The sequence below is a fragment of the Carassius carassius genome, chromosome 22 (genome assembly GCF_963082965.1).
Source record: "Carassius carassius chromosome 22, fCarCar2.1, whole genome shotgun sequence".
NCBI lineage: Eukaryota > Metazoa > Chordata > Actinopteri > Cypriniformes > Cyprinidae > Carassius > Carassius carassius.
This window is the reverse complement of record NC_081776.1, coordinates 1899500-1926806: the sequence shown is the minus strand read 5'-3', so window position 1 is coordinate 1926806 and position 27307 is coordinate 1899500. Positions and strand designations below refer to the sequence as shown.

The following is a 27307-nucleotide window of genomic DNA, read 5'->3' as shown; positions in this document are numbered from 1 at the left end:
CTGCTTTGGTTGGTTGGTTGTTGCCCGTGTCCCGTTGTGTGCGCTGTGTAGGAGTCAGACTCAGTGCCTCCTCGTCCTCCTCTCCCGTACTCGTATGAGGGGGGAGACAGGCCGCCTCACGCGCCCCGCACAACTCCTCACCGGCCCGAGGACCGCAAGGCCGCCCAGCGCAACGGTGCCCACAGCGTAAGATGCAGCTGTGAACCCCATCCCATTTAACCCATCGCCATCACTTCAGAAGCCCAACATTAGTTTTGCTTTTAGATTTAGATGCATATTTCTGCCATTCTGCGATGACATGCATTAGCTGAAAACACATCCGCTTTGTGTTGATTACCCATTATCTCTGCCTCATCAGTCGATAATCAACCATTTCTGTCTGATTTCTGTCTGAAATTTTTATAGCACTTTTTACTGACTACCCATAAATCAATTAAAGGGGTCATATAATGCTACATGAATTCTTAAAACCACCCTGTAATGATAAAAATCCACCAAGTGTTTTATCTGTAATCTCATTAAATGTTTTCTCTTTTCTCAAGTCGAGCCATCTGACCGTGTAACGTCACACGGTCGGAGGCCCCGCCCATGATTGTTTGATTGACAGCAGCATTTCAGCACAGACTGGACTTGTCTTACCTCAGAGTTTTGTTGTTGGATGTAATAATGAACATAGCAGTAGTCATTTACTCCCGAAATCCAAACGACTGAAATCGCAGAGGATTAACTTACGTTTGGAGAAATGAAAGAAATGTGCCCTTAATCTACTTAAATGCGTTTATATTCGCGCAAATCCTTCATGATCCAGCCTCCAGCAGTGAGTATAATGTATTTAAATGAATCATTGAAAATTATTTTTCCTAATAATGTGCTAATTAGCAAGTTTCACTATGAATGTGGCTAAAGTAAACAATCTCTCAGAGAGCAGATCAGAAGAAAGGGGCGGAGTCAGCAGAGCTCATTAGCATTAAAGGAGAATCCCACAAACCAGCGTGTTTTGAAAAGAACTGTTTTTAACAGGGTAAAAAAATGTGATTTTTACACTACCATTGAGAAATTTTAAACAAACTATGTTACAGACTTTTCATTAAGACCCTAAAGAATCATGTCAACTTGTGGAAAATGGGCATTATATGACCCCTTTAACATAAACCATTTCTGACGGATTAAATAAATTTTTTTTATTTAATAAATTTTTACAGAACACCTAGCGGTTGTCAGTTCTAGTCCTCGTGCCCTCCTGCTCTGCACATTTGGTATGTTTCTCTTATGGCTTCATGCAATATATACAGAGCTGGGGGGCGCAAAGGCTGGAATTGAGAACCGCTACATTTTTTTATTTATATATTTTTTATTTTTTTATTTCTTGTGGTGCACTCACACCAGATGCGAATGAAGGATTAAGCGTGAGTGATTTACATGTTAAGTCGCGAATAGAAAGACGCAAATGAAGCGGCGCGAAAGACGCGATTCACCAGAATGACGCGAATTGTTAGATTTACCCAAAACGAATTATATTTTATATTTAACCACTAAAGAGACGTCAGAGCCAGCGGCAAATGTCATAAGGACTAGACGAGTCGAGATTGCTCTCGTCGGTAACATGAGAACTGAAATCCCGCTGATCGCGTGGAGCTGATCGTCTCCGAAATCATCTAAATATTTTTAAATAGGAGCTGTCTTTATAAATAAACCGCATATTTGGGTTTAAAACAACTACATGCCGCCTGAAATACTTTTAAAACTACATTTCATGACACGATAACAGTAATATTTTGAAAAGTATCTGAATAAATGGTGGTTGAAATCACAATGCTGCGTGAACTCAAGCATAGACTGTATAAAAACAGAACTCAACCAATCAGAAGCCTCTTCCGTGAAGCGAATTCGCGTCCGTTGTGAAGTGAATTCCACGCGCGAATGAAGCGAATACACTCAATGTTCAAGCGTCCAACTACGAGCGAATAACACAATTTATTCGCACAAGTCGCGTCTGGTGTGAGCACACAGTTAGGATATACATTAGCACCTTAAAGGGTCATGAAACCCCCCATTTCAGCACAGGTTAGTTCTCACCACGGTTTTAAAAAATGCTAAAAAAGTGGGCGTGGTGTGCAGCGGACCGGGGGAGGGGGAAGAAAGAGGGGAGACAGACAGCACACAAAGCTTTGCGTTCAGAAAGTTTCATTTTGCTCCCATCGAGCTAAAAGCACAAATAAATGCACAGCCATTTGCACTCTGCATCGAAAACATATTACACATTCAATCATTTAGCAGACGCTTTTATTCAAAGCGACTCACAAATGAGACATATATATTATTCTGTGGCGTTTATATAAGCCTTCTGACAGGTTGTGTCACAGAGCTATAAAAAATGTTACACTCACCAAGTGAATGAATTGCGTTTGTGCCGAACTCTTGTAATGTGTGCGATGTCATTTCACAGTCTGATGAGTCTTTCATAGCAAATGAACACATGCTGTTGTGAATAATTAAGCGAAGCGTCTTCTCATAGGATAAACACGCAATCTCTTGAATAATTGAATAGACACCGACGCGTCATCAATGTACTATAGTCCATTGCCACGACAAAAATCGTGACGTCAACACAATGTAGATTCTAAATCCGGAAGATGAAAATAGAGCAAAAAAGCTTAAAATTAACCAATTTTGTGCAACACAAACACCTCTGCTTAAATCTTAGAATAAGTAGTCTGGGGTTTCATGACCATTTAAACTGATTTTCCTTTTAAATCTTTATATTATTATTTCTACTGATCACCTATTCATTATTTAACATCATAAACTATTTGACAGATTTTTTTTTTTTTCAAAATTTAATAGAGAAACCATTAAAAATTTCTAAATGAAACAAATCAATTTTGTTTCTATTTAGCTTATTTGAAATATTAAATGGTATAAATTATGTATCTGCATTATATCAGCCACCAACTCTTGAGAGACCAGCTTTTTAAGCAATATTTCACCCCCAAAAAGCCATTTCATTTACCCATCCTTATGTCATCGCTATCTTGTATGGTGCTATTATTTCCTGAGTAAGGTAGAAATAGTTCATCGTTCAGTTTATCAGTTTAGGCAGAATATTCATTTTAAAAACCCTGTTTCAGTTGACTTGTTTTTTATTCAAGTGCTTTTTGCTTTCTAACCCTCTTTTGTTTTTATCTAACATTCATCGTTGAGTGCTCCCTGTATAATATTCGGTTTGTACCTCATCCTTGGTGAGGCTTAGTTTTTTTTAATTGCATTTTTTGTTTTTAATTTGTAATTTGTGATCCTAACCTTCATGTAATGCCGGCAGAATCAGTAGGTCTTGTACAGTAAATCATGTGTAGATATGTGAAATCTCTGCTCTCAGGGGCCCGACTACAGACTGTATAAGAGCGAGCCGGAGCTCACCACGGTAGCCGAAGTCGACGAGAGCAACGGCGAAGACAAATCTGAGCAGACGGCAGAGAAAGAGCAGCCCGGCGTCACCAAAGGTGCCTGACAAACATCTATACATTATACATACATATCATTTACAGGCTTAAAGGCCTTCCTGCTGATCTCTGTCTGTGTCTGTCTGTCAGGTGTAGTTTACACCGTCGGAGTGGTCAGTCCCAGGAATAAATCACCCATGCCTGAATCGTCCACCATCGCCTCTTATGTCACCTTGAGAAAGAGCAAGAAACCTGATCCCAGAACAGTAAGTCTGCGGTTTATAAGGAACAATGTGGATTGTGTTTAACAAACGGGTGCCTTGCTGTGCATAGCATGGTGCTGGTTGGTTACATACTGGTTAGGTTTGGCTTAGCGTACATAAATCAACATTTGAAACAATAATATACTGCGCTGGTGACGTGACTTTAGCATGCAGTGATCATCTAAGAAATAAAATGGTCATCTTGCATTTTAAATAAAAATGTTATTACTTTTATTATAAGTTTATGAATTAATCTGCATATTCATATGTGTATAATATATGAATATACATATATATAATTGCATTTTTATAGTAAATAGTTACGTTTTTCATATTAGGAATTGTATAATAATTTTGTATTCATATTTTGTTGATATATGAAAATGTATATTATGATTATATTAATTAAAAAATATTTGTTTTATTATATTTTTAATATATTTCATATTATTAAACATATATTGAATTATATTATATCATATATGTCTATGTATTTGGAATCATACTATAATATTTTATAATAACATATCTTAAATTAAATATATTAGTATTATATTTTATGCATATAATATTATATGCTAATAGTTGTATAAGTTGTATGTATTTGTTTATGCATATGTAATATATGTACGTTTAGTCCCAGCCGCAGGACCGTCCTCACAGTGCGGTGGAGCACATGATTGGGGCTGCAGAGGTTAGCCGAACACGCATGAGCGTCGAGGAGCAGATGGAGCGAATCAGGAGGCACCAGCAGGGGGCGATACGTGAACGGAGGAGAGAGGACGGATCGCTGTCCCGAAGCCTCTCCTTCACTAAAGACAACCCCTACTACACCCTACAGGTACTGTACCTGTGCTGCAGAGGAGGTGAACTCATTAGTAGAGTTTAAATATTCACTCCAATCCCGAGCTATGTTCTGATTGGCCGGGATCTTGTTGCCTCACGTTGCTTTTTTACTTCACGGACAGAAAATGAGAGCTTGTGCATGTTAGTTGACTGTTATCATCTGAGGTTTGTAAATGCTCGGCCACATGAGTGAACAAGCTGGAATACATCAACAACAGATGTCACATTCCCATCATGCATCTGGTCCTGAGGGCCCTGCTCCGCCATTAGAGGTTTGTCCGGAGGACGCTGTAATTCAAAGTCACTGGATGATTCGTGCTCCTAATTATTCCCCACAGCGCTGCACTTTGCAGTTTTCCGTCTCGCTTCAGAATGGACATCTGTGAACATCTCCAGCGTCTCTTGCTCATTGCTTCATCTTCTGTGTGCGTTTGTCCCCTCAGATGCGTAAAAGAAGCCCGGTGATCTCTCCGGATGAGCAGGAGGACCGCAGAGACACATCACCTGAGGAACGACAGCGGACGAACAAACCGACTGATGCAGAAAAAAACTGCAAGAATACTGGAGATCTGGAATCTGGAAATGCCAACCTGGAGAAGAAGGTGTGTATATAATATGGAGATTAATCAATTATACTGGTGGATATTAAATTGCTATTATACATTTTTATAAGTGCTGCTATCTGCATGTTTTAATTAAATCCTTATCTATCAATAATGACTGGACAGCTCGTGGAAAAGGCATTCATTGTTCAAAATCCCTGTAAATGCAGTTTGGTTTGGGTTATTATAGTTAATTAAAACCTAAGCGTAAAAAATAAATGTAAGTCCAGCTAGATTCTGATGAGACATTTCATATTTTTATTTAATTTAAAATTGATTTACTAAAATAACTCAAACGGAAATAAATTATAAAAAAAGAAAACTATATGAACATATTTAAGAAATAAAATCAAAGAGATATAATTACTAAAACTGTAAAATTTAAATGAAAATGTAAAATATACAAATAAAACCTATTTCAAGCCAGAATAGAAACTTAGTGATAATAAAATTACACTGCTAACATGTTAACATAAATGTAAGAAAAAAATATTAAAAGTTATTAATATAATATTCTGATTTCTAAGCTTTAAATTATTATGTTATACTGTATGTATTATATGTAATATTAGCTTAACATTGTCTCTAAGTTAAAATTCTTGTTTTGTATGCTCATTCATATTAATGTGTGCGTATTGGGATCAAGAATATTATTGGTACTGGTATCATGACCACCCTTACATTTCATTTGTTATTTTTTTATTTCAAATCAGTATATTATGTGATCATATATCTAAATATCCCTCACTAGGGAGCAGTGAACACTCTGTAGGGTCCATGTGGATGATGTAGGGTGTTTGTGTCTGTGCTCAGGAGAAAGCGCTCCTGTCCCGATCGGCCTCCGTTAAAGAGTATCTCCTGAAGAGCGCGGGGCCAAAACCAGTGCTGAACAAGGACCAGTCAGAGCCCAGATGTGTGAGTCCACTGGAGTACCGCAGGACTCTGGCCACTCAGAACAGGTACGAATCACTTCACACTGATCTGGACACACACACACATGTCGCTTCAGAACGGAGGATAGAGCGCTCTGCGCTGTGTGTGTCAGCTTACAGACGGCCCTCATGGTGCGCGTGGCCACCGAGGAAGACGAGGAGGAGGAGGAGGATGAAGAGAAGCCCTCCAGTCAACAGCAGGACGTGTCTTATGAGCTGATCAACAGCAAACACGGCACGCTGATGTCAGGTGAAGCTGAGCGCTCTAGATTCACTCCATTAACCTGCATTCATAACATCTGGACCTCCTCCCCCTTCAAACCCCTCAAACACTAAACCTGTTGTGCATTTGTGTTTTAAATTCTGCTGAATATTAATACCACTAACACTAAACTGTGTCATTTGATATTAGTGAATAATGCATTACTTTGTATATGTATTGATTTATATTAGGGATGCACCGATACTGCGCTCCTGTACTTGTACTCATTAAAATAGCAAGAGCGAGGCCACACATCATGTGAACAGTGCAGTGTTCAGACGAACAACAGAGAGCAGAATGAAGTTATTAGAGATTACGGATGTCTATGAAGTACATGCATGTAATTAATATAATATTAAACATTCAGTATTCACGCCTGTATAGCTGATGTGCGCAGGATTGAGCATGCAATCTCTTTCTCACAGACAGCACTGGAAGGTTTGTAGTTCAGTCAGATTAAGATTAAGCATTGGCCATACTGTACGAGTATAATGCATATGTGTGTACGTGCTGGACATGTTTTGCTTGTTGATGTTAATTGCATTATATGAGTCACTTTGGAATGTAAGTCACAGCAGATTTCAGATGATAAAAAAAACACGATTTATGTTTCAGAAAATGTTTATCACTGTTAGTAGATTTGTGTAGAGGCTAACCAGTGATTCCTTTCATTATTGCAGGAAAACGTCTTGTGATTACAGTACAGAGCCTCTGCAGTGGAGCAGCTCTAATGCTGTTAAATTAAAGAGAAAGCACCATAGAGCAAAAACATGAGCAGTGAGAGTAACTAAAGCTTGTAGAATACATTTTAATTGACATAAGTGTGAAAATAACTGAAGGAAATATCCATTTGTTTAATAAACTAAGACAACTAACATATATATTCTTTTGCTTTTCTGTACCTGGTATTTTTTTTTTATTACAAATGAAATAAAATACTGGTATCAGTACTAATTATTTTCAAAAAGTACCAAAAATAAAAGTATCCGTATCGACCTCGTTCTGAAAAAAGTGGAATGGGTGCATCCCTAATTGAAATGTTAATTTATAAAATAAAGTATTTATAAGTTACCTATATATTAATTTATATAGGTATGCATTTAAATAGCTATATGTGACCCTGGACCATAAAAGCATATAAAAACTTAGTGTCAAATTTAAATAAGATATCCAATGATGTATGGTTTATTAGGATCAGACAATATTTGGCCGAGAGACAACTATTTGAAAAAAATCTAAATATTGAGAAAATCATCTTTAAAGTTATCCAAGTGAATTCTTAGCTATGCAAATTACGAATCAAAACTTATGTTTTCATATATTTTCGGTTGAAAATGTCCAAAATATCTTCATGGAACATGATCTTTACTTCATATCCTAATGATTTTTGGCATAAAAGAAAAATCAATAATTTTGACTTAGGACTGCTTTTGTGCTCCAGGGTCACATATAATTATAACTTGCGTATTAAATAATGATTCACTAAAAAGAATCGGTTCAAATGAGTCTTTTTTTTTAAATGTCATTTATTAGACTCTTTCAGTACTTTTAAAAACACAGCCGTTTCTGGATAAGAAGTCTTCACTTAGTGTCCTGCTTGAACATGAGTGTGTGATTAACCAGCTTGTCTGTCTGTCTGCATGCACTGTGGGGTTTACAGTGAACAGTCTGTCGACTCCGCCCCAATCTCCAAGCTCCTCCTCCTCTCCCCCGCCTCCACCCTCCCCCCCACAGCTGACGGACGGATCGCACTTCATGTGTGTGTGAGAGGAGAGACGGACGAGTAAGACACACACACACATCAGCAGTCTGACTGGCTTCACCACAGACGTCGCTGCGTTCGGTTTTATGTAGTGTGTTTGTAATGACTCTCCAGCTTTTCATACCAGCTTACAGGAGTCGTTTTCTGAAGGGTTTTACTGCATCATAAATACAAGTGTGTGTGTGTGTGTGTGTGTGATCTGTCTGTTCTCGGTGGAAAATGAAGGATCGTCTCAAATGAAGCCGTAATTAGCCTTCCAACTAGAGTTCATTAGCTTCATAGAGTCTCAGTAAGCATAAAGCTTTTCTAATTAACAGTGCAATTAAGAGTTATTCAGACATCACTGCACATGACATCACACACACACACACAGATACAGTATATACATACAGTATGATAGAGTGAGAATATGGAGGTCAAAAACAAGTCAGTTTATTAAAAAATATGCAATTTGGTGCAGATGCTGATATTTCTATGGACAATATAAACAGTTATGATTTGTATTACTTGCATGAACGCATGCCTTTTAATTTATGTTCTGTGGAACGGAGCGGTTTTAAATTTTTATTGATTTATTTTTTTGTCAGCAAGTGAAGCCAATTAAATACAAAGGCAATTTGTGTTACTTAATGAAAACAACTCAGGTGCTGTGATGTAGATACAACAATTCATGCATTATTTCACTTACAAAAAGTCTTCTTGATTGCATCGAGATCACAAAGAAATGCCTGAGTCATATTTGTCTCCAAGATCAAAAGAAAAACATGAGTTATATTGTTGCATCATGAAAATGCTTTTGGGAACAATTACAATTTTTTTTATTATTATTTTAAAAGATTACAATTTAGAACAATTAAGTTTTTTTTTTTTTTGCATATGCACATGATGCATCATGAAAATGCTTTTGGGTGCAATTAAATTTTTATTTTATTTATTTTATTACAATTTAGATCAATGTATTACAATTTTCTTTCTTTTTTTTTTGCATTATCAAATTATAGTTTCCTCTAAACTAAGTCATGAAAATCATCCCATTTGGATGCCATTTTTAAAATTAAAATCAGCATGATTAACAGTATGATTAAATTCAGTATTCAACAAATGCTAGCATAATTTATTTTTATATTTTAATGTACTTTCATTTAAATTAAAATAATGCATCTTTTAATTATAGTCATCAGATTTTTTATTTTATTTTGTTTTTGCTTTTCAGTAACAAGATTGTGTAGGAAATGTGCTTATTTTCCTAGAAATTAATGTGCATATATATATATATATAAACAATAATAAACAAATCTTAATGTTCCATTTGTCTTGAAACAAACGTTTTTTTAGGATCAAATATGACATGACCAGGATTTTTTATTTATACTTCCTTTAGATATTAACATGTAAATGCATCTTAAATACTGTATAAGTGTGTAAAATGTTGTTGTTCTGTGTGTCCAGCAGCCCTTCCACCCACATCAGTGAAGCATGTGAGAGGACGTCCCGCCGTGAGCCACACACATCATCGTCATCATCATCATCAGACAGATAGGAAGTCCGCCCATCAGCTGACCGACACACAGCGACGTCCAGGCCTTAGTTCAAGCGATTGATTTATAGTGCTTATTTATATTCCTGTTGTTCTCTTGAGTTTTCTGTAGACCCCAGAGTTGAGTTGTGTTTGATTGGAGGTGCTATTAAACTCTCACTGATGTACATTACAGCACCCAGACTCTCTCTCAACAGGAAGTGGAGTGTAAAGCCCACTTATTTAATTCGGACTGCCGAGGGTTGTGTTCATCGTTCGCTTGTTTTTATATGGATTTTAATCAATCGCTCCCGGTTTTATCTATTGTTGGTCGACGCGATTTTTAGTACTCATATCTTTTGCACTGTACGACACCCATCGTTTCTTTTTTGATATCAGAGGATTTATGTATTAACAATGTACAACTATAAACTTTCAATAAGGTGCCACCGTACTGCTGCCGATGGACAGGATTTGTAAATGATCAGTATGTTGGATAGTCCGCAATAGCCACCACACTGTTTCCCGACACACTCATGAATGTTCCAGCTTATGTTTTATTTTTCTATGGCTGAGATATATTTAACTAGAGAGACGAGTACAGCGTATTTCGATTTTAAAAAGAGTATTTCAGAGGTTTGAGGAGCAAGCGTTTATAACGGTTGATAAAGCAATAAGCAGGGTTTGGTGTTCAACTTTGATGTATAAACTGTAAAGTTCATGATGTATATACTGTACACCATTCTATGAGCAGAGCAGACACACAGAAGAGGTTATGTATCAGAGTCAATATGCAAATGTTCATATTTCATCTGTTTTATATCATGTGAAATAAATGTTGATGTTCTTATACTGTATATTCAAAAAGCTTTTGATTCCTTTTTTCCATCTGATTACTGGAGTGTGTGTGTGTGTGTGTGTGTGTATAGTCAATCAAAATGACATACAATAAGTTTGATAAGCAAGTTTTTTTAAATTTTATACAAATATAATGTACACACACACACATATATATATATATATATACATATACTTTATTTTTATTACATTTATATAGAATATGCATTTTTGTTAACTTAAAAATGTAATTAAAATATATAATTGTATATAACAAAATTAGAAAACAAGAATTCTAAGTAATTTTTACTTTTAACCCTCTGACCCTCTTCGTTTGGGAGTCACACTTACCTTCTGAATGAAATGTTGAATTGAAATGTTACTTTTTTCTTCTTCAGGAAAACCAATGTAATATATTTTTGTTCAATAATATCTTTTATTATATATGATTTTTAGGGAATTTTATGATACTATGCAATATTTATACAATTTTAATGAGCTATTTTCTCCATTAGAATTAACATATATTTTTTTTTTATCTCTATTTATTTACTATTTTTTAATAAATGCAATAGTTCACTTTAAAATAGAGTGAAAGCATTTAAAATCCATAATGTAAAGAACATATGTTAAAATGTATATTATATATACTAAACTATATATTTTATATATATGCATTTTGATTAACTTAAAATTATTTAAAAAACATACAAATTATTTTATAACAAAAGTAGAAAAACAATAATAGTACAATTTACTTTAGGTATCATTTTGTTATTAATACAACATTAGGACAAGGATATGCTCATCAAGCCTGCATTTATTTGATCAAAAATACAGAAAAAACTGTAATATTGTGAAATATAATTACAACGTAAAATAATAGTTTTCTATTTGAATATACTTTAAAAATATAATTTATTCCTGTGATGCAAAGCTGAATTTTCAGCATCATTCCTCCAGCCTTCAGTGTCACATGTAACATCCAGTCTATCACATGATCATTTAGAAATCATTCTAATATTCTGATTTATTATGAGTGTTGGAAACAGTTCTGCTGTTTAATATATTTGATGAACAAAAGGTTAAAAAGAACTGCATTTATTCAGAATTTAAAAAAAAATCTAATAATAAATATTCTAATAATATATGTTCTTTACTATCACTTTTTATCAATTTAACATCCTTGCTGAATAAAAGTATTGATTTTTATAAAAAAAAAGAAAGAAAAAAAATTACTGACCCCAAATTACTGACCAGTAGTGTATATTGTTATTACAAAATATTTATTTTATAAATTATAAATTATAAAATTTATATTTATAATTTTTTTTTTATTATTCATCAAAGTATCCTAAAAAAGTATCACATGTTCTGACAAAATATTAAGCAGCAGAACTGTTTCCAACTTTGATAGTGAATCATCATATTAGAATAATTTCTAAAGGATCATGTGATAATGATCCTAAAAATTCAGCTTTGCATCACAGAAATAAATGATCATTTAAAGTATAATAAATTTAAAAACAATTATTTTAAATTGTAATAATATATCACAATATTAAATTTTTTCTGTATTTTTGATCAAATAAATGCAGGCTTGATGAGCAGAAGAAACTTCTTTCAAAAACACGGTTCTAACTTTAACAACTGTAAAGTTGTTTGGAAAGTTGATGGAAACTGTTGATATTTATTCAAATAAACTGTCAAATCATCTGTAAAATTGCTATTTTCACTACTGTAAATGGGCTCACACCATTGATTTACTATATAGAGAACATGTATAGATCAGTGGCTCATACACAAAATATGCCATAATTTGAAGCTCAGTAACATTTGAGGAGAATAAGTTAGTCATAAACTGTAAAGTGTTCATATTTGTTTCAATAAACATTAAAAATCTAAAAGGTGTGCATTTATAGATGACACCTGGATTTATGACTAATTTGAGTCATTCTCTTAAAATGCTGTTGAAGTTAGAAACGTGTACCAATGTATCCAATGTAACTTTAGAAACGGTCCCTAAATTTGACAACAAGATAATGATAACTAGATACTGTCAAGTAATCAAATGTGAGCAGTATTTACATTATTTTACATTTTGTCACCATCTGCTGGTTTGATGAACACAGTGAAGATCACAGAGACCGGAAACTGACGCCATCTAGTGCTGTTTTCCAGGAAGAGACGCTTTAAAGGCCAGAAAGGCTCATCTGACTCATTTATATTTTCAGTTTTGAACTCGATTCGTGTGATATCGGGGTAAATAATGAGTCTGGAAACCCCCCACCTGAGACACACGAGAAAAACTGCAGAGAAATCGTTCTGATAACAGAAAAACACGTAGGATACACTTCCGCTGCAGTTTCTGCGTATTAACCGATTTTTTTTTTTTAAATTATACATATTAAACCTGTGCTATATAGCCGATTTTATTATATTTTAACATTTGGCAAATATTTCTACAAACATTTTAATTAAATGTCACGTGGTGTGTAACTACAAAATAACATTTCCAATTTTTTTTTTTACAAATATGAAATGTCGTATTTAACAAGTAGAATCACTTTATTTATTGTGTTTTAGGAAAGAATAATAATAATAATACGTGTCAACATGTTTGATCAAGATTTCGAGTCTTTTAATAAACGTTTTTACACTTTTTGATGTAATTCTATCAATACCTGTTTTCGAGTGTGAATTAATAAATGTTTAATCTCTTAATCCAGCCAGAAACTTTCCCAAATAACTAAGGAATTTCGTATTTGCAGCTCAATATATCTTTATTGTGTTGTTTAACAATATAATTCCTGTATTTTACTTCTTAAAGAGGTGTAAATAAATTAATATTAAATGAGTTTGATATTAAGGCCTCTTTCTGAATGAACACAGGTGAGATTACGGTGTCATTTTGATATTTCGGTTTTGTAATGGAAACTTTTGGGCTTTATCTTGTATATTTAGGGTTGCGAGCACGTGGAGGCATTCATAATAAGCGCTGACGTCACGCTCGCTCCTCCCCGCGCGCCCCCGATCAGCCGTTCAACGATCCGTCCGCTCGCTGAAAGTCTCCGCGTTTCACCCGTTTCACCGTCGCTTAAACCCGGCTAGACCGCGCGCACACGAGCGGAACCCGATGGCTTCGACGACTTCTGACGGTTCCGAGCACGAGTCGCCGAACCCGAGCGAACAAAGCGGCGACGGGAGCGAGTCAGGCCTGCGCGCCGCCGATCCGGAACCGGCCGTTAAGATGGACGGAGCGGAGACGGACGAGAAGCCCAACGGACACGAGTCTACAGAACAAAGCCCAGAGGAAGCCACGCGGGGAGACGACGGCAACGACGAGACCGAAGCGGAGCCGGAGAAAGAGCCGCAGAAGAGCCCCGGCAGCGCGGACGGGACGACGGAGCGGATGAAGAGAGAACAAAGGGAGGAGGAGAGCGCGCCCTCACCGGCGGAGAAAAACAGCAGCGGCGGCGGAATGAAGAGGCGCGCGAGTCTGGAGATGATGAGCTTATCGTCGGACGGAGAGCCGCTCAGCCGCATGGACTCCGAGGACAGGTGCGTGTTCTGCCGCCGTCACACACGGATACTTCACCCATATATTCCGCTCTTTAATATCAGCTCTGTTGATTAATGACGCGTTTATGTGATGTTTTTATAAACACACAACTCTCGCGCGCGACAAATGTGCAGACTAAGCCCACAACAAAGATCATTCAGGTCAGAAAATACAATATAAATGCCAGAAATAACAACAAATATTATCAGCAATAATTCCTGTAATATTCATGAGGCAAGTTGTATAGTTTTATGCTCATTTGTTTACTGTTGACTTAGTTATTTTTGGCAAAAATAAGTGAAACAAATAATATGTTGTGCCACTACCTGATGTAATCATAAAAAAATAAATAATAATATTCATAATGCTTAATTAGTTTAGTCAAAAAGCACAAATTAAATTAATATCTGTTTTGAAAATGCATGGTTTAACCATTATAAAATATATATATTCATAAGGCATATATTGTTTAATGTTAATGTAACTTATTTACTATTAGTAATTTTGTCAAAAGCAGACATCAGTCATATAAGATCAGTTCTGCACACATGTGGTCTAACCACAAAGTAAAGAAAAAAAAAATATATATAATATTCATAAGACATTCATAATACATAAGTCTTATGGTCATTTATGTACTGTTGATTATTTTGCAAAAAGAAGAAATCGATATCTGTAATGAAAGTAAATGGTACATGTACAAATTCTTAATATTCATAAAGCATATTTTAGTCTTGTGGTCATTTATTTACTCTTCACTTGTCAAAAAGCAGACTGCTTTGTTGTTGGACACTTGCGTTTGTCATAATGCAATGTTTAAAAAATATAAGCTATATTTCTGACCCATGAGATAATTTACTTCACATGTAAATAACGTTCAGGAGTCTTTTTCTTTAAAAACCCATCAATTGTGTCAAAAGCAGACATAAAACCATTACGATTGGTTTTGCACATCAAACACTTGAACATCAGTATACATTTGTATTGGTGATGAAATAACATCGATCTGTTTTTAGTGTTTATAGCACAACAATCCCAGTTGTATTTTAAAGAGAGCTTTCTAGCTTATACGAGTATTTTATGTATCAGGATGAAGCACAGTCACAGCAGTTGTTGGCCCGAGAAGTTGAAGACTGCCGGTTTTTGCTTTGATCTGGTTTTACGTCATCCGGCCCGCTCGAAAAGCATGAGACCTTTCATCTTTCCACATCATCAGCGTGACATGGGTGTGTCGGTGCATGTGTTTTATGGCGCTTTTTGTTGAGGTCCTTGATATCATCATCTGCCTTTATCATGCCAGGGCGCCTCTTTTAATATTATTGGTCTTGGATTCCTCATCGTCTGTCGTGCTGTAGACATCCTGGCTCGCAGCACATGGGAAATCTCCATAGATTATCCGCAGGCACAATGGAACGAATTCACGGTGAACACATTATATAGGTCAGCCCTGCTCAGATGGGGATCTCTTTCTCTGTGCCAGACGTGCAGCTTTGAGGAGCTTTCACTGGGAATAAAGCTCTTAAAATCTGAGTGGAGGCCCTGAGCCCTGCTGTTTGGGCAGCTGGAGGGATTGAATCTAACTTTTGTATGACCCAGACCACACGACAACTGGTGGATGAGACAAGACGTGCCTTTATAGCATAGCTCAGGTCTCATTTAGAAATGTTCAGATCCACAAGTAGGTTATTCATCAGAAGCAGGCGCAGATGTTATATTCCCAAAGAGATAGTTCACCCAAAAATGAAAACCGTCATCATTTACTAAACCTAGATGAGTTTCTTTCTTCTGTTGAACACAAAAGATGTAGGTAACCAAAGAGTTAATGGTAGCTATTGACTTCCATAGTATGTCTTTGCAAACTATGCTACCATCAACTCTTTGGTAACCAGTATTCTTCAGAATATTTTCTTTTGTATTCAACAGAAGAAAGAAACTCACACAGGTTTGAAACAACATGAGGGTGAGTAAATGACCGAATTTTCATTTTTGGGTTAACTATCCCTTTAAGTGGCAATATTTGCCCGCTGGCATAATTTTCTGTGGTTTTATAACCAGTTACTAATGTGAATACATCCGATTGGCTATTGCATTCATGCACTCAACAGATATGTGTGCATTTGGTTACAATGCTGCAAAAACAAAGAAATCTTTGATTGGATGTGAGCAGATCTAAATATAATGATGCAATTGACACTTCATTCAATTTCAGCTTTATCGCAACAGTCCTAATACATTTAGTTTAATTGAACAGACATTAGTGCCTCATTATCTTCAGTTTGGGGAGGGGGCTTTTTATGTTTATTAATTTTCAATACTGATAACATATAATTTAGATAATTAGTTAAATGTCAATGAGCATATAGTTTCGCGTAAAAGTAGTTTTGTGGATCACAAAAGGAGTTGTTGGGCGAAATGCTTGCATCATTTGTGGCTTCGCATGAGGAACAGAACTAAATTTATGTTGTCATAATCAAAAAAATTATCGTTTACAAAAATTATTATTAGGTTTGATTCTGAAGCCAAACAGCAGGTGTGCCAGCTTGAATAGGTGAAAGTGCACATGAGTTTTGAGGGGAACTCCACTGGATGGGACGTTTGAGTCAAAGCAGGTGTTAATTGTTTGTCGTCTTCAGTCAGTTTTGACCGTTTTGAAATGAAATCTCTCAAACACATTCATAACATCTTAGGGCTCCTGTGCGTCAGCCTGCAGGACCAAGAAACCCAGTTTGTAGGCTGCTTCTGCTTTCAGATAAAACAAAACAACAACAAAAATGGTGCTGATTTTAGTCAGGTGTCAGATTTTCAAAATGCATGTGCAAAATATTAAGTAACTCCGTTAATGTATACAAGTCTCAAATATTAGTGCATTTAATGTTAGGGCTGGACGATTAATCGAAAAGTAATCAAAACCGAAATTCATAACCTCTAACCGACGTAATTTTCCCATGTCGGTTATTTCGGTTTTTGTAATCCTGTTAACACTTCCCTGTTAAAAGCATACTAGCATGTACGTGTAGCCACATGACTCTGCCCCATCCAGTCAGTGGCATAAGAGCAAAACACGGAGGTGAACGCCGGTTCAACACATAGTGATGGCGCACATAGTGATGTAATCGCTTGAATTTGGACATACAAGCGATTAGATGATCGGATGTGTATTATTATATCGAGCTACCATGTTCGCGCAGCTGCATTGTGGCACGAACACTCATATAAACAGGAGCTGTGAAGATCGCCTGCACAGAGGAACACGGAAACTAGTTGTCAGCGCTATCCTGTGATTTATCACTAAAGTAGCTTAGAATCTCAAAACTTATTATAACATGTTTGAGTGCAGCGCACATGAAGCACAAGCGCGTGCACAGAGAGCAGCAGTCGCGCTGCGGGTTCCCGGTTTGTGTCCATGTTTTGTGTATTTTAACTGTAGAAAAGGTTGTTCCGAGTCGAAACTACGATACAGAAAACTACATCAGTATATCATCATAAACGCAGCCGTTTTTGTCTTACGTGAACATAAACAGATGAGAAAGAAAACACACGTGCAGTATTTTCGCTTTAAGAGACAACAGCCTAATAAACGCGCTGCCTGTCATTAATGTTAATCAAAGAACAAAAGAAAATCATTCACTGATCTTAACTGAATATATTTAATAACTTAACTTGATTAATCTTTATTTTATTTATAAAAAGAAAACTATGCAGTATTTTTAAACTTTTAATTACAGTTTCTGTACCTGAAATTTTGTTTAGTTGTATTTATTTATGATATTGCTAATTGATTTGTTTGTTCCTATCTTATTACTGACTGTTTACTTGTCTTTAACACTTTAATATTTGAAATTTATATTAATCTAGTTGTTTTTGCTATGGTATTTTTTTAATCACAGGCAAAATTCCTCTTGCAGTGTTTTGTAGGCTGCTGATTTTTGCTCATGTTATTCAGCTGCAACAGAATGCTTTGTAAAAATGTTTGACATCTAAATATTTGACTTTTTTTATATTGGATTTTTTATTGAAACTAGGCATCGATAAGAATCGGAATCGATGAGCAGAATCAGAATCGATAAAATTCAAATGATACCCAACCTTAGTAAGAAATGTTACGAACATAGATAAAATAACTGCTGATAGTCAATCATATTTACAGTACAAACCTTGTCAGTGAACTATGAGGGCAAAAAAACAAAACAGAAACAAAATAATCGTTCATTAATCGTAATCGAGGTAAAATTTTCAATTAATCGAGGTTTTGTTTTTAGGCCATAATCGTCCAGCCCTATTTAATGTTAGTATTTAGCATCACCACTATTACTATTGCTCATACTTCTTGTTATTGATTTGAATAAGTCCCCAATGCTAAATCTTAGGCTAGTTTACGTGCATTCTTCAGATAATGTAACAATCCAGTTGGAGGTTTTTTTCCAGCATTGAATCACTGCCGTACCTGTGGGTTTTGCAGCTGTCAACACTTTATCACTTCATCAGTAGTCAGACTGGCAGTTGGAGTTTGTCTTTGTGATTACCCAGCATCCTGTTCTCTGGCACATCCTGGGATTTAGCGTCAGTTGTGGGCAGTGAAGTCTGAAAGGAACCAACAGATGGAAGTGTGTGCGAGCCCCTCCTCTCCCCTCAGGAGCCATTCAGTCAGTCAGTGTTTTACTGTGGTAGTTTACCGCTGTTCTCTCCCACACTCAAAAGATCACTATTACTGCACCATAGTTAGGTGGTCGTCCCATTGCACTGGCCTCGTTTACCGTTCACAAAGACTCATGGGTGTTAACATGGGTGCTGTATTGCAGGTTTTACCACAAAAAAGATTCAAGAAAGTTTCTTTAATAGTCACTCTACTCAATCAATCGCCCCTTATTTGCTTTTTGGTGTTGTACTGCTTATCAACGCCACAACCTGTCATTTCTAATCTCATTATGTCCGTCATTCTTTCTAGTTTCAGTTTTGTGCACATAATGATATTTTTAGTGGATAACCACTACTACAGTGAAATTTAAGGCAATGTTTCCACTTAAAGAAATTACTACTAGTACTTTTGACATCCAAATATCAGTATAAACTCTAAGGTCACTGTCCACAAACACACATTGGTGCACCTCTAAACTTGACAGATTTCTGAATGACATTTGGTTTTCTTTGTACTAAATCATTGTTTGTGTGTTTCAGTATCAGCAGCACTCTCATGGACATGGAGAGCATTGATTCCAGCGGTCGTTCTACCCCAGCTATGATGAACGGTCACGGCGGGGCGTCTTCCTCCTCCGCTAAGGGCTCATCTTACTCCTGCTGCTGGGATCAGTGCCACATGCTGTTCAACAGCAGCCCGGACCTGGCCGAACACATCCGCGGAGTGCACGTGGACGGACAGCGCGGCGGGGTCAGTGTGTGTGAATGATTGTTTTAGGCCCCAAAAAGCATTTAAGCCATGTTAAATGTGGCATTGCGGTAGAAGGAAACAAATATTCTTAAAGCAAAGCATTTTACAAAAAATAGTTTTGCATGTTTGAAATGATTTTTGAGACGTGTGTTAAGTGAAATTCTTACATTGCTCACTGTTTGCACGCAGGTTTTCGTGTGTCTTTGGAAAGGCTGTAAGGTGTACAACACACCGTCCACCAGTCAGAGCTGGCTGCAGAGACACATGCTCTCTCACAGTGGAGACAAACCATTCAAGGTCAGCCTCTTTGCACACATGCACAGATACTTGCAAAAAATGTATCTAGTTTTTGGTTTTAGTTTGTATTGGTTAGTTATAATTGATTTAATTAGAATAGTTTTTAGTTGGCTTTTTTAGCTTCTGTTTTATTTAATTGTATTTAAATTTTTTAATGTCTATTTTAAATGCATTTTATTATCCGAGCATTTAAAACTACTACTACTTGTTCTTAAAGTCTTCAAACTAACAACTTGTTAACACTATTTTAAATATTCAGACTACAAGCTTTACTATTTGTTTTCATGCTTTATTTGTTATATTAAGTTTCTGTTTTTTTTTTTGTATTGTAGTAAGATTTTATTATTGTTGTGATCTTTTTTTTTTTTTCTATTCTTTAAATACAGAAATTCTTTCTTTAATGCAGTTTTAGAGCACTACAAATGGTCTTACAGGGTCAGTCTCACACTTCAGGTCACATTTCACCAAAATATCTAAATTAGGAATAAAATTGCATTCATTAAATGATTCCTGTCTTTTATCCATTTAGATTATGACATTTTTAATAAAAGTATGAGTTCATACTGTTATACAAGTGTAACCTTGCATATGGCTGCATTTTTGTGTTTATGAGGGAACTTTGTCATCACCGCTAGACACTGAAAACACCAGGACTCATTCTGTAATTAGAACCCAGCATTGCCAAGAGGTCATGTGAGGTGTTTGTGTTTTTTTATGTGTCTTTTTTTTTTTTCTTTTTCTCTGTTATTACTCTGACTGATGTCTGTCTCTTTGAAGTGTGTGGTGGGTGGTTGCAATGCCACCTTTGCCTCCCAGGGGGGGCTAGCGCGCCACGTGCCGACCCACTTCAGCTCCCAGAATTCCTCCAAACTCTCAAGCCAGACCAAGGTGAAGGAAGAGTCGCCTTCCAAAGCAGGCATCAACAAACGGAAGAAACTTAAGTACAAACGGCGGAGGTCATTGCGTGAGTGTTAGTGGAATTTCGATGCATGTTTAATTCTGGGTTCAAAACTCTTGCTCTTTAATTCCAATCCATTTCCTCCCACCAGCACGACCTCACGACTTTTTTGATGCTCAGACCATGGATGCAATCCGTCATCGCGCCATCTGCCTCAATCTAGCGACTCATATTGAGAGCCAAGGCAAAGGCCACAGCGTTGTGTTTCACAGTACGGTGGGTACCGACACTTATTCTACTATATGGGCCAATCCTAATATCTCTGCCTGTATTTTACACTTTACAGTGTGTAGAATACCTACATTTATTGATTCACTGTTCATCAAACCATCAAATGTTAACATGGTGAGATCACGTGACAAAACCTTGACATACTACTGTTAACTCAACTTTGTGTTGCACATTGAATAACGTTTCAAATACTTTTTTTGTTTGTAGTATAAACAGTAAGAAGTATCCTAGTACAAGTATATTGAGTGCACCCATTCCAAATGCATCACATGACATTAGAGAATATACTTGTTTACAGACAAACCTGACTAGTTCCTGTTCTAAATGTTCCTTTCTAAATGTCTTTTATCTTTAGCATGAACACTTTTCCTAGCTGTTAGTTCTTTTTAAACCTTACCTTAGCTCTGAGCCGAAGTCAGACTTCATTGAACCACAAGCACACAGCCAGTATGTAGCATGCAGTTAACCTAAAACGAGATCTCACGCATTCCTTTTCACCGTGTGTAATTGAGCAGGTGATCGCCAGGCGGAAGGAGGATTCTGGGAAAGTGAAGGTCCTGCTTCATTGGATGCCAGAGGACATGTGAGTATAAGAAAGTGTACTGCTCACCTCAGTGCTCTGCACTAAATGTCAGCCGTTCATGTGAGTCACGGGCCACTCGAGGGCGGCCTTACACACTGATGATTCAAACACACATACATGACTTGATATATGTGACAGGCTGATGGTTCTGAGGCTCCTTAAGTCACATCAACTGCCTCAAAAACACATACAGACTGATCTATAGCTGACTGTGGAGACCTTATTAATCCCAAAGGTGAAGTTTTTCCCTCAAGCGTGTCTGTGTCCTGCTGTGCAGAGAGATGCATGTGAGCACTGTGCAGAAAGTAGGGCTAGTATATTCTGTACTATGCAGAATAGTTTACATGTTGTTTGCATGTAATAAATTACATTTTCATATATATTTTAACATTGAATAATAAAATAAATTGAAAATTAAATGTACATTAGTACATTGCAATTATATGCAAGTGTTTTTACTAGTATCAGTTAGCTTAATGCATTACACATAGCAAGGATTTTTTTTTAATTACATAATATATAATAAAAAAAAAAGTTTTTTCTCTCTAGGCCTCATAGGTAAAATGGCCATCATATGCACGTTTCTGAATTTTGCTGAAATGTAACTTTTTTTGCCTACTGTTTTATTAATACTATACCACTATATTTCACACATTTTTCACCTACTATATATTAAGGAAGTATGCATATTTGGACAATATTATACTACATTTGTCAGATGACCTTTATTAAATTGGTACTCAGTTCTCATCCCATTATTAACTGTCGTTTTGTATAAAAACATCACCATTCTGATCAAATAATGAGGGACAAAAGACACTGTGGTTGATGCGTTTCTTCGGTTTCATTCATCCCACTTGAATTAAAAGTTAAATTTTAACACATTGCATCGTGGGATGCTGTATCTGACCCAATGTGCTCTGTATACGTTAGATTTTGGCTAGCCAAGTGTTGGTCACTGGGGAATTACATGCTTACAGAAATTCTCTTGTTTTAGAAATGGCAGCTAATGTGCCAACAGGCTATTTCTCCCCAATTTTACACTTTTTGTCTCTCAATCACTTTTCTCTTCTTGCTGTCTCGCTAAATCCATTTATTCTTTCTCTTATGTTGTCTTAAGTGCTTTTTTCCCCCTCACCTGAGCATTCAGATCAATTCCCAGGTCTATGTGGTAAATGTCCACATTAATGTCAGATTGAATGGATTGAAGAGCGCTGGCCTGTGTCAAACACCATCTGGAAACAAACTTGCTTTTCATTGAAGTCTGTCCAAGATAAAAACCTTTTAAAGGTTATCCACTTGTTCTCAATATTTCCATGGCTTAGATGAGAGGCCTTTGAACACGTTACTCGTAACCGTCCACAGATTTCATCTCTAATTTTACCACTTTGTGAGCTGCTTTCTTTAATCTTTATGTGCAATTTAAACTGGTTTTAAATCTTAAACTACTTTTATGGTTAATGAGCCTTGCTGCTAACTGTACTGTTGAATTTATATTTGCACTGCAGCTACAATGGTCCATGTGGTGATAATTGATGCACTTGCATACCTGTACACTTGGACAAACCTGTGCATGTGCACACTGCTTTTCTGAGTCGGTCATCAATCTGAGCCGGAGGAATGTTTGTCAGCTCGGCGACAACGCTGAAGAAGTTGCCGTCTCACGAGACGTTTAAAATGGATTTCAAGCCCGAGCCAAAAAAGGCTCCTCTGTGGAGAGGAAAAAAGGAAAACATTTTTAATAATCTCATTGTGGAGTGCATGTTTGGAGGAGATGGAGGCTGTGTGTTATCCGGACTGGCAAATGCTAATATTTATCTGTAGTGTATATTTTTAAGCTATGATTGGAATTAAGAACGTACATACTGTATGCATACTAGTATATTTTTCTGTAAGTACTGTAATTGATCAAAATGTTGCTGTGTATTGTACCTTTATTGAACTCTGTATAGTATATATACACTGTATAGTATTCATGCTATGTGAGGCATCATTTTAGACCAGGAATTTTGCATTTGTACTCTTGATAAAATTTTAGGCCTTATGATAAAACTGTAAATCAAGTTTTTGTTAATCGTGGTTAAAATGTATCGTAATTTAATTACATTAGAAATTGACAGCCTAGGTCATAGCATTCTGGGACATCTTACGCAATGTGCTTTGGTTGTATTCTGCACATTTTGACAGAATTAGTAAGTTGAGTGCATAGCATTATAGCATTTAGTATATTCATATTTTGACATTCTATAGTATACTAGGCTTATGTAGTATGCTGTATCTAACAATGCAGCGTGCTTGGCGTCCTACAAAATATGAGACATTGTGCATCGTATATTCTCATTTTGACATACTGAACAATTTCATATTATGTACAAAATGCAATCTGCATGCTAATTCATTGCTTTCCTGAATGCACTGTCAAAAATGGCCCATATTATACATTTCTTTGTCTTTCTGATGTGCACAGGCTTCCAGACGCCTGGGTCAGTGAGAGCGACCGTCCCCAGCTGAAGACCAAAGTGGTCCATCTCTCCCAGCTTCCACAGGACACGGCGGTTCTGTTGGACCCCAACATCTACAGGTGATCTACATTAGCAGCTCTCTCAAACTTTACCCGTAGCGTTCAGAGCACAGGAGCCGTCGACGACTTCCATGTTCGTATCACGTGTTTGAAGCTCTCAACAGGAGCCACTGCTTTCCTGTTAAAGACTCTTTATGATCTTCTCCAGCAGATGGCGCTGGCGTCACTGCAACCAGTCACTGGGCTCTCCCCAAACCCAAACACTGGCTCCAAAGCTCAAGGGGGGGGGGGGCTGGGCTATCAATAACCCTGGATATGAGAGAAGACGTTAATTAATCAAAGCTGATGATACAATCCGCCCGGGCCAAAGATACTTTAAAGTCACCTTTGACCTTCTCCCACAGATGTAAATGACGATTCCAGGATTGTTTCCCTCGTTAGAACCACTATTAATCAATCGTAGTTCATAAGTTGTTTGCAGTAGGAGTTTGTTTACCCAGACTCCCGCACTGGTGTGGAATGTGATGCTTTCTGAGCATGTGGTCAAGATGAACACTTTGTGGGCGGAAGCACATGTATTCATGCGTGTTAATGACAGCATGGATGTCTTCAGCTCCCCACGCAGCGGTTAATAACAGGACAGATGCTCGTCATGCTCTGATGAGCGTCTTTATGTATTGTTTTGCCGTTTGTGGTACAGAAATGCAATCAGAAATGACATGGTTGGTTCTTGTGCATTTGTGTGTGTGTCGTACTAAAGCAAGTTCTGCTTGTTTTCAGGATGTTTTTCTAGAAGACTGGGTGGGGAGGGCAGCTTCTGTCAGCGCCTGCTGACGTACCCAAACCGAAGTGGACGCGCGGATCTTTTGAGATGGGAGTTCTTTTCCCTTTGCTTTTTTCCCCTCCACTTGTTCCTTTTCTTTAATGCTCCGAGTCTGCCAAAGCATGCAGTGAATTTTTAATGTGTGTTTTTATCCCTTGAAGAGTAAAAAAAAAAAAAGGCACAAAATTGGGAACTCTCGTCGGTGCTGGACTTTTAACTGTCTGGGAGGATGTGTTGTACACCACGGTTTTGATTTTCCTTCCCTGCATCCTCAACTTTGCTGATTATCTGAATTTTTTTTCGTCGAGAAAGTGCCCATGTAAATATTCCAGGAGATCTGTAATATATTTTTGTACTGTGGAAATTTTACTGTACTGTAGATAGATGTAATAAGCCACTAGCTGACAGAAAACATAATTGTACAGATTGTGAAAGCTAGTAGTTTTGGATGATGTGAATGCTTCCATAGACGGTTTGGCGTGCTTTTAGTATGAGAAGGTTTTTTTTTTCTGAACACATGCACAGACTCTTATAACTGCTGCTCCACCTACTGATGATGATGACGATGATGATGGGATGTTATTGTCCTCCCGCGTGCACCTTGTGTGCGTTCTGCTCAAGCCAAGGAGTGTATAGACATCTCAACGTAATGGTGCTAAAGCTAACACTAGCGTTCAAGCTAATGCACATAGGAGACCTATAGGATCAATAATGATGGTGCTTCTTAGATCATGTACTTAATAATAATTCCCTCTTCCCCGTACTTCTAGATCATACTTCTGTCTTTGTAGTAAAGTTGAAAGTTGTATAATATGTTTTTGTTTGTTTGAATCCTCAGGTTTGGCTCTAGTTGTGTTTCTCACACAGGACTGTTGTTTATTAGCAGTGAGGAGGCCAGGGGCATCTGGGAGTTGTTTTATTGGGGCAGATTTGCAAGCGTTGAGGCGGAGGCCGTCTGCCAGGACCTTTAGCTCAGCGTCAGACCGCGCACATGCCCGGCCAATATGACTTGCTGGTTAAGCCAACACCTGACCGTGTGTTTTTTGAGTTTATTCTCTCATTCTCATCTATTGTCGCACTTGGTTTGAGTTTTTAATTATCTCACATCTTTATTCAGGGTTTCTGCAGGTCTTAAAGTTGCCCTTTCCACAAAATGAGGCCTTAAATGTGCATAATTTAAGGGTTTCAGTGTTTTGTGTTTTTCAATGTGAATATCAAAATTTCCTTTCATCACAAAAGATGCAAAATGACATTAGCAGTCTTAAATCAACAACAAATATCTGCCAAAAATTGTATTTCAGTTTTGACTTAAGTGGAGTATTCTGAGCCCATCGGCAGATATTAGTTTTTGTTTTAATCAGAAACGCATCTAGGTATGTTGGAAGTTGTATTTTCAAACCTTGAAATATTGTTAAAACTATACAAAAAAATTTTTAGGTCAATGACGAGACGTTTGGTGTCAAAATTAATTTACAAAGTGACTTTATATACAGATATAAAGCATATTCAAATTAAGTGTCAACTTAAAAAAATAAAGCTGCGTTAAACTTTTATGTTTTGATGCTTGAAAACCCCTTTTGGTCTTTGATCCATGTACATTTAGAGAACATATTGATGTATTGTGATCCCTTCATATTCTCTTTACTTCATCTTCATCATAAACCTGCAGAAATCCTGTTATTAGTGTACAGTGTTTTGTTTCTTCACAAGTGCATTGGATTCATGCTGCATTTTTTGGTGTTCATGTAACGGTAGAGTTGTAGTCCGCTTTCTCATCCAATATAATCAAACGTGTAGTTTGTATTTGACTTTCCAAATGAGTTTTTATAGTCTTTAACGTACCACCGGGTAACGAGTGTGTCTTAATTGTGAGTAATACACAGCAGCTGCGGTCTGTCGGAGAACGTACAATGGGACTGTTTGTCCTAAAGAAACTATATAATCAGAGCTACACACGACTGCTGGGCTTTATTTGAGTGATTTATTCTTCAGGAGAAATCACTGAAAATACACCCTGCCCTAAATGTGCTAAACCACTAAGAGAATAAAGGTGAAATCTTAAAGAAAATAAATACTGCTAAAGGAGAAGTGTGTAATGTAAGCACCATATAATAAACCTTTTTTTAAAGCAGTAAGTAAAAAAAAAGTTTGCTGTTAATGATGACGTGACATTTTCATTAAAGACCAAAAACTATAATACAAAGGTGTTAGCCGTCTTCTCTTGCATAATGTAAAAAAAAAAAAAAAATGTATAATAATAATAAAAACAATTATGAGTAATGCATTTGAAGTTCTAAGATGCTTTTGTGTCAAAATTTGTTAAAACGCTGGGGAAAGAAGGTTGAAGTACTATTATTCTTTGTATTAATATTTTTAATGCTTTTTTTCTGTCTTTGATTTTAAATTTGTATTAATTTGGCTGTGTTGTAATTTTTAGTCCTTTTATTTATATATTTTATTTTGTTCACACACACACACACACATAC

The 27307-nt window shown here is 36.7% G+C and overlaps 2 protein-coding genes across 7 annotated transcripts in view; both read left to right on the top strand.

The window, feature by feature from the left end:
* LOC132098660 (pleckstrin homology domain-containing family A member 5-like) overlaps nucleotides 1-10480 on the top strand; it is a 137017-nt gene extending 126537 nt beyond the window's left edge. Inside the window, exons 23-31 of one of the 3 annotated variants that reach the window (XM_059504753.1) lie at nucleotides 52-186; nucleotides 3377-3500; nucleotides 3591-3706; nucleotides 4341-4544; nucleotides 4993-5151; nucleotides 5965-6110; nucleotides 6197-6333; nucleotides 8006-8128; nucleotides 9560-10480. In XM_059504753.1, coding sequence (XP_059360736.1) covers nucleotides 52-186; nucleotides 3377-3500; nucleotides 3591-3706; nucleotides 4341-4544; nucleotides 4993-5151; nucleotides 5965-6110; nucleotides 6197-6333; nucleotides 8006-8112 — 1128 coding nt within the window. In that variant the 3' untranslated portion in view covers nucleotides 8113-8128; nucleotides 9560-10480. Of the gene's footprint in view, nucleotides 1-51; nucleotides 187-3376; nucleotides 3501-3590; nucleotides 3707-4340; nucleotides 4545-4992; nucleotides 5152-5964; nucleotides 6111-6196; nucleotides 6334-8005; nucleotides 8129-9556 lie in introns of all 3 variants that reach the window. The other 2 variants (XM_059504752.1, XM_059504754.1) reach the window with 2 other exon arrangements.
* A 2985-nt stretch (nucleotides 10481-13465) lies between these two features.
* On the top strand, nucleotides 13466-25634 carry LOC132098661 (zinc finger protein AEBP2). 4 transcript variants are annotated; one of them, XM_059504756.1, is made up of 8 exons: nucleotides 13466-14021; nucleotides 19198-19414; nucleotides 19598-19705; nucleotides 20483-20675; nucleotides 20755-20879; nucleotides 21410-21477; nucleotides 23945-24058; nucleotides 24779-25634. In XM_059504756.1, the coding sequence occupies exons 1-8, from the start codon at nucleotides 13597-13599 to the stop codon at nucleotides 24789-24791; spliced, it is 1263 nt and encodes a 420-aa protein (XP_059360739.1). In that variant the 5' UTR covers nucleotides 13466-13596; the 3' UTR covers nucleotides 24792-25634. The 4 variants fall into 4 exon arrangements, with proteins under 4 accessions (XP_059360739.1, XP_059360741.1, XP_059360742.1 ...); XM_059504758.1 differs by having other exon boundaries at nucleotides 13467-14021; nucleotides 20483-20669; XM_059504759.1 differs by having other exon boundaries at nucleotides 13468-14021; nucleotides 19198-19408; nucleotides 20483-20669.
* The last annotated feature ends 1673 nt before the right edge of the window (nucleotides 25635-27307 follow it).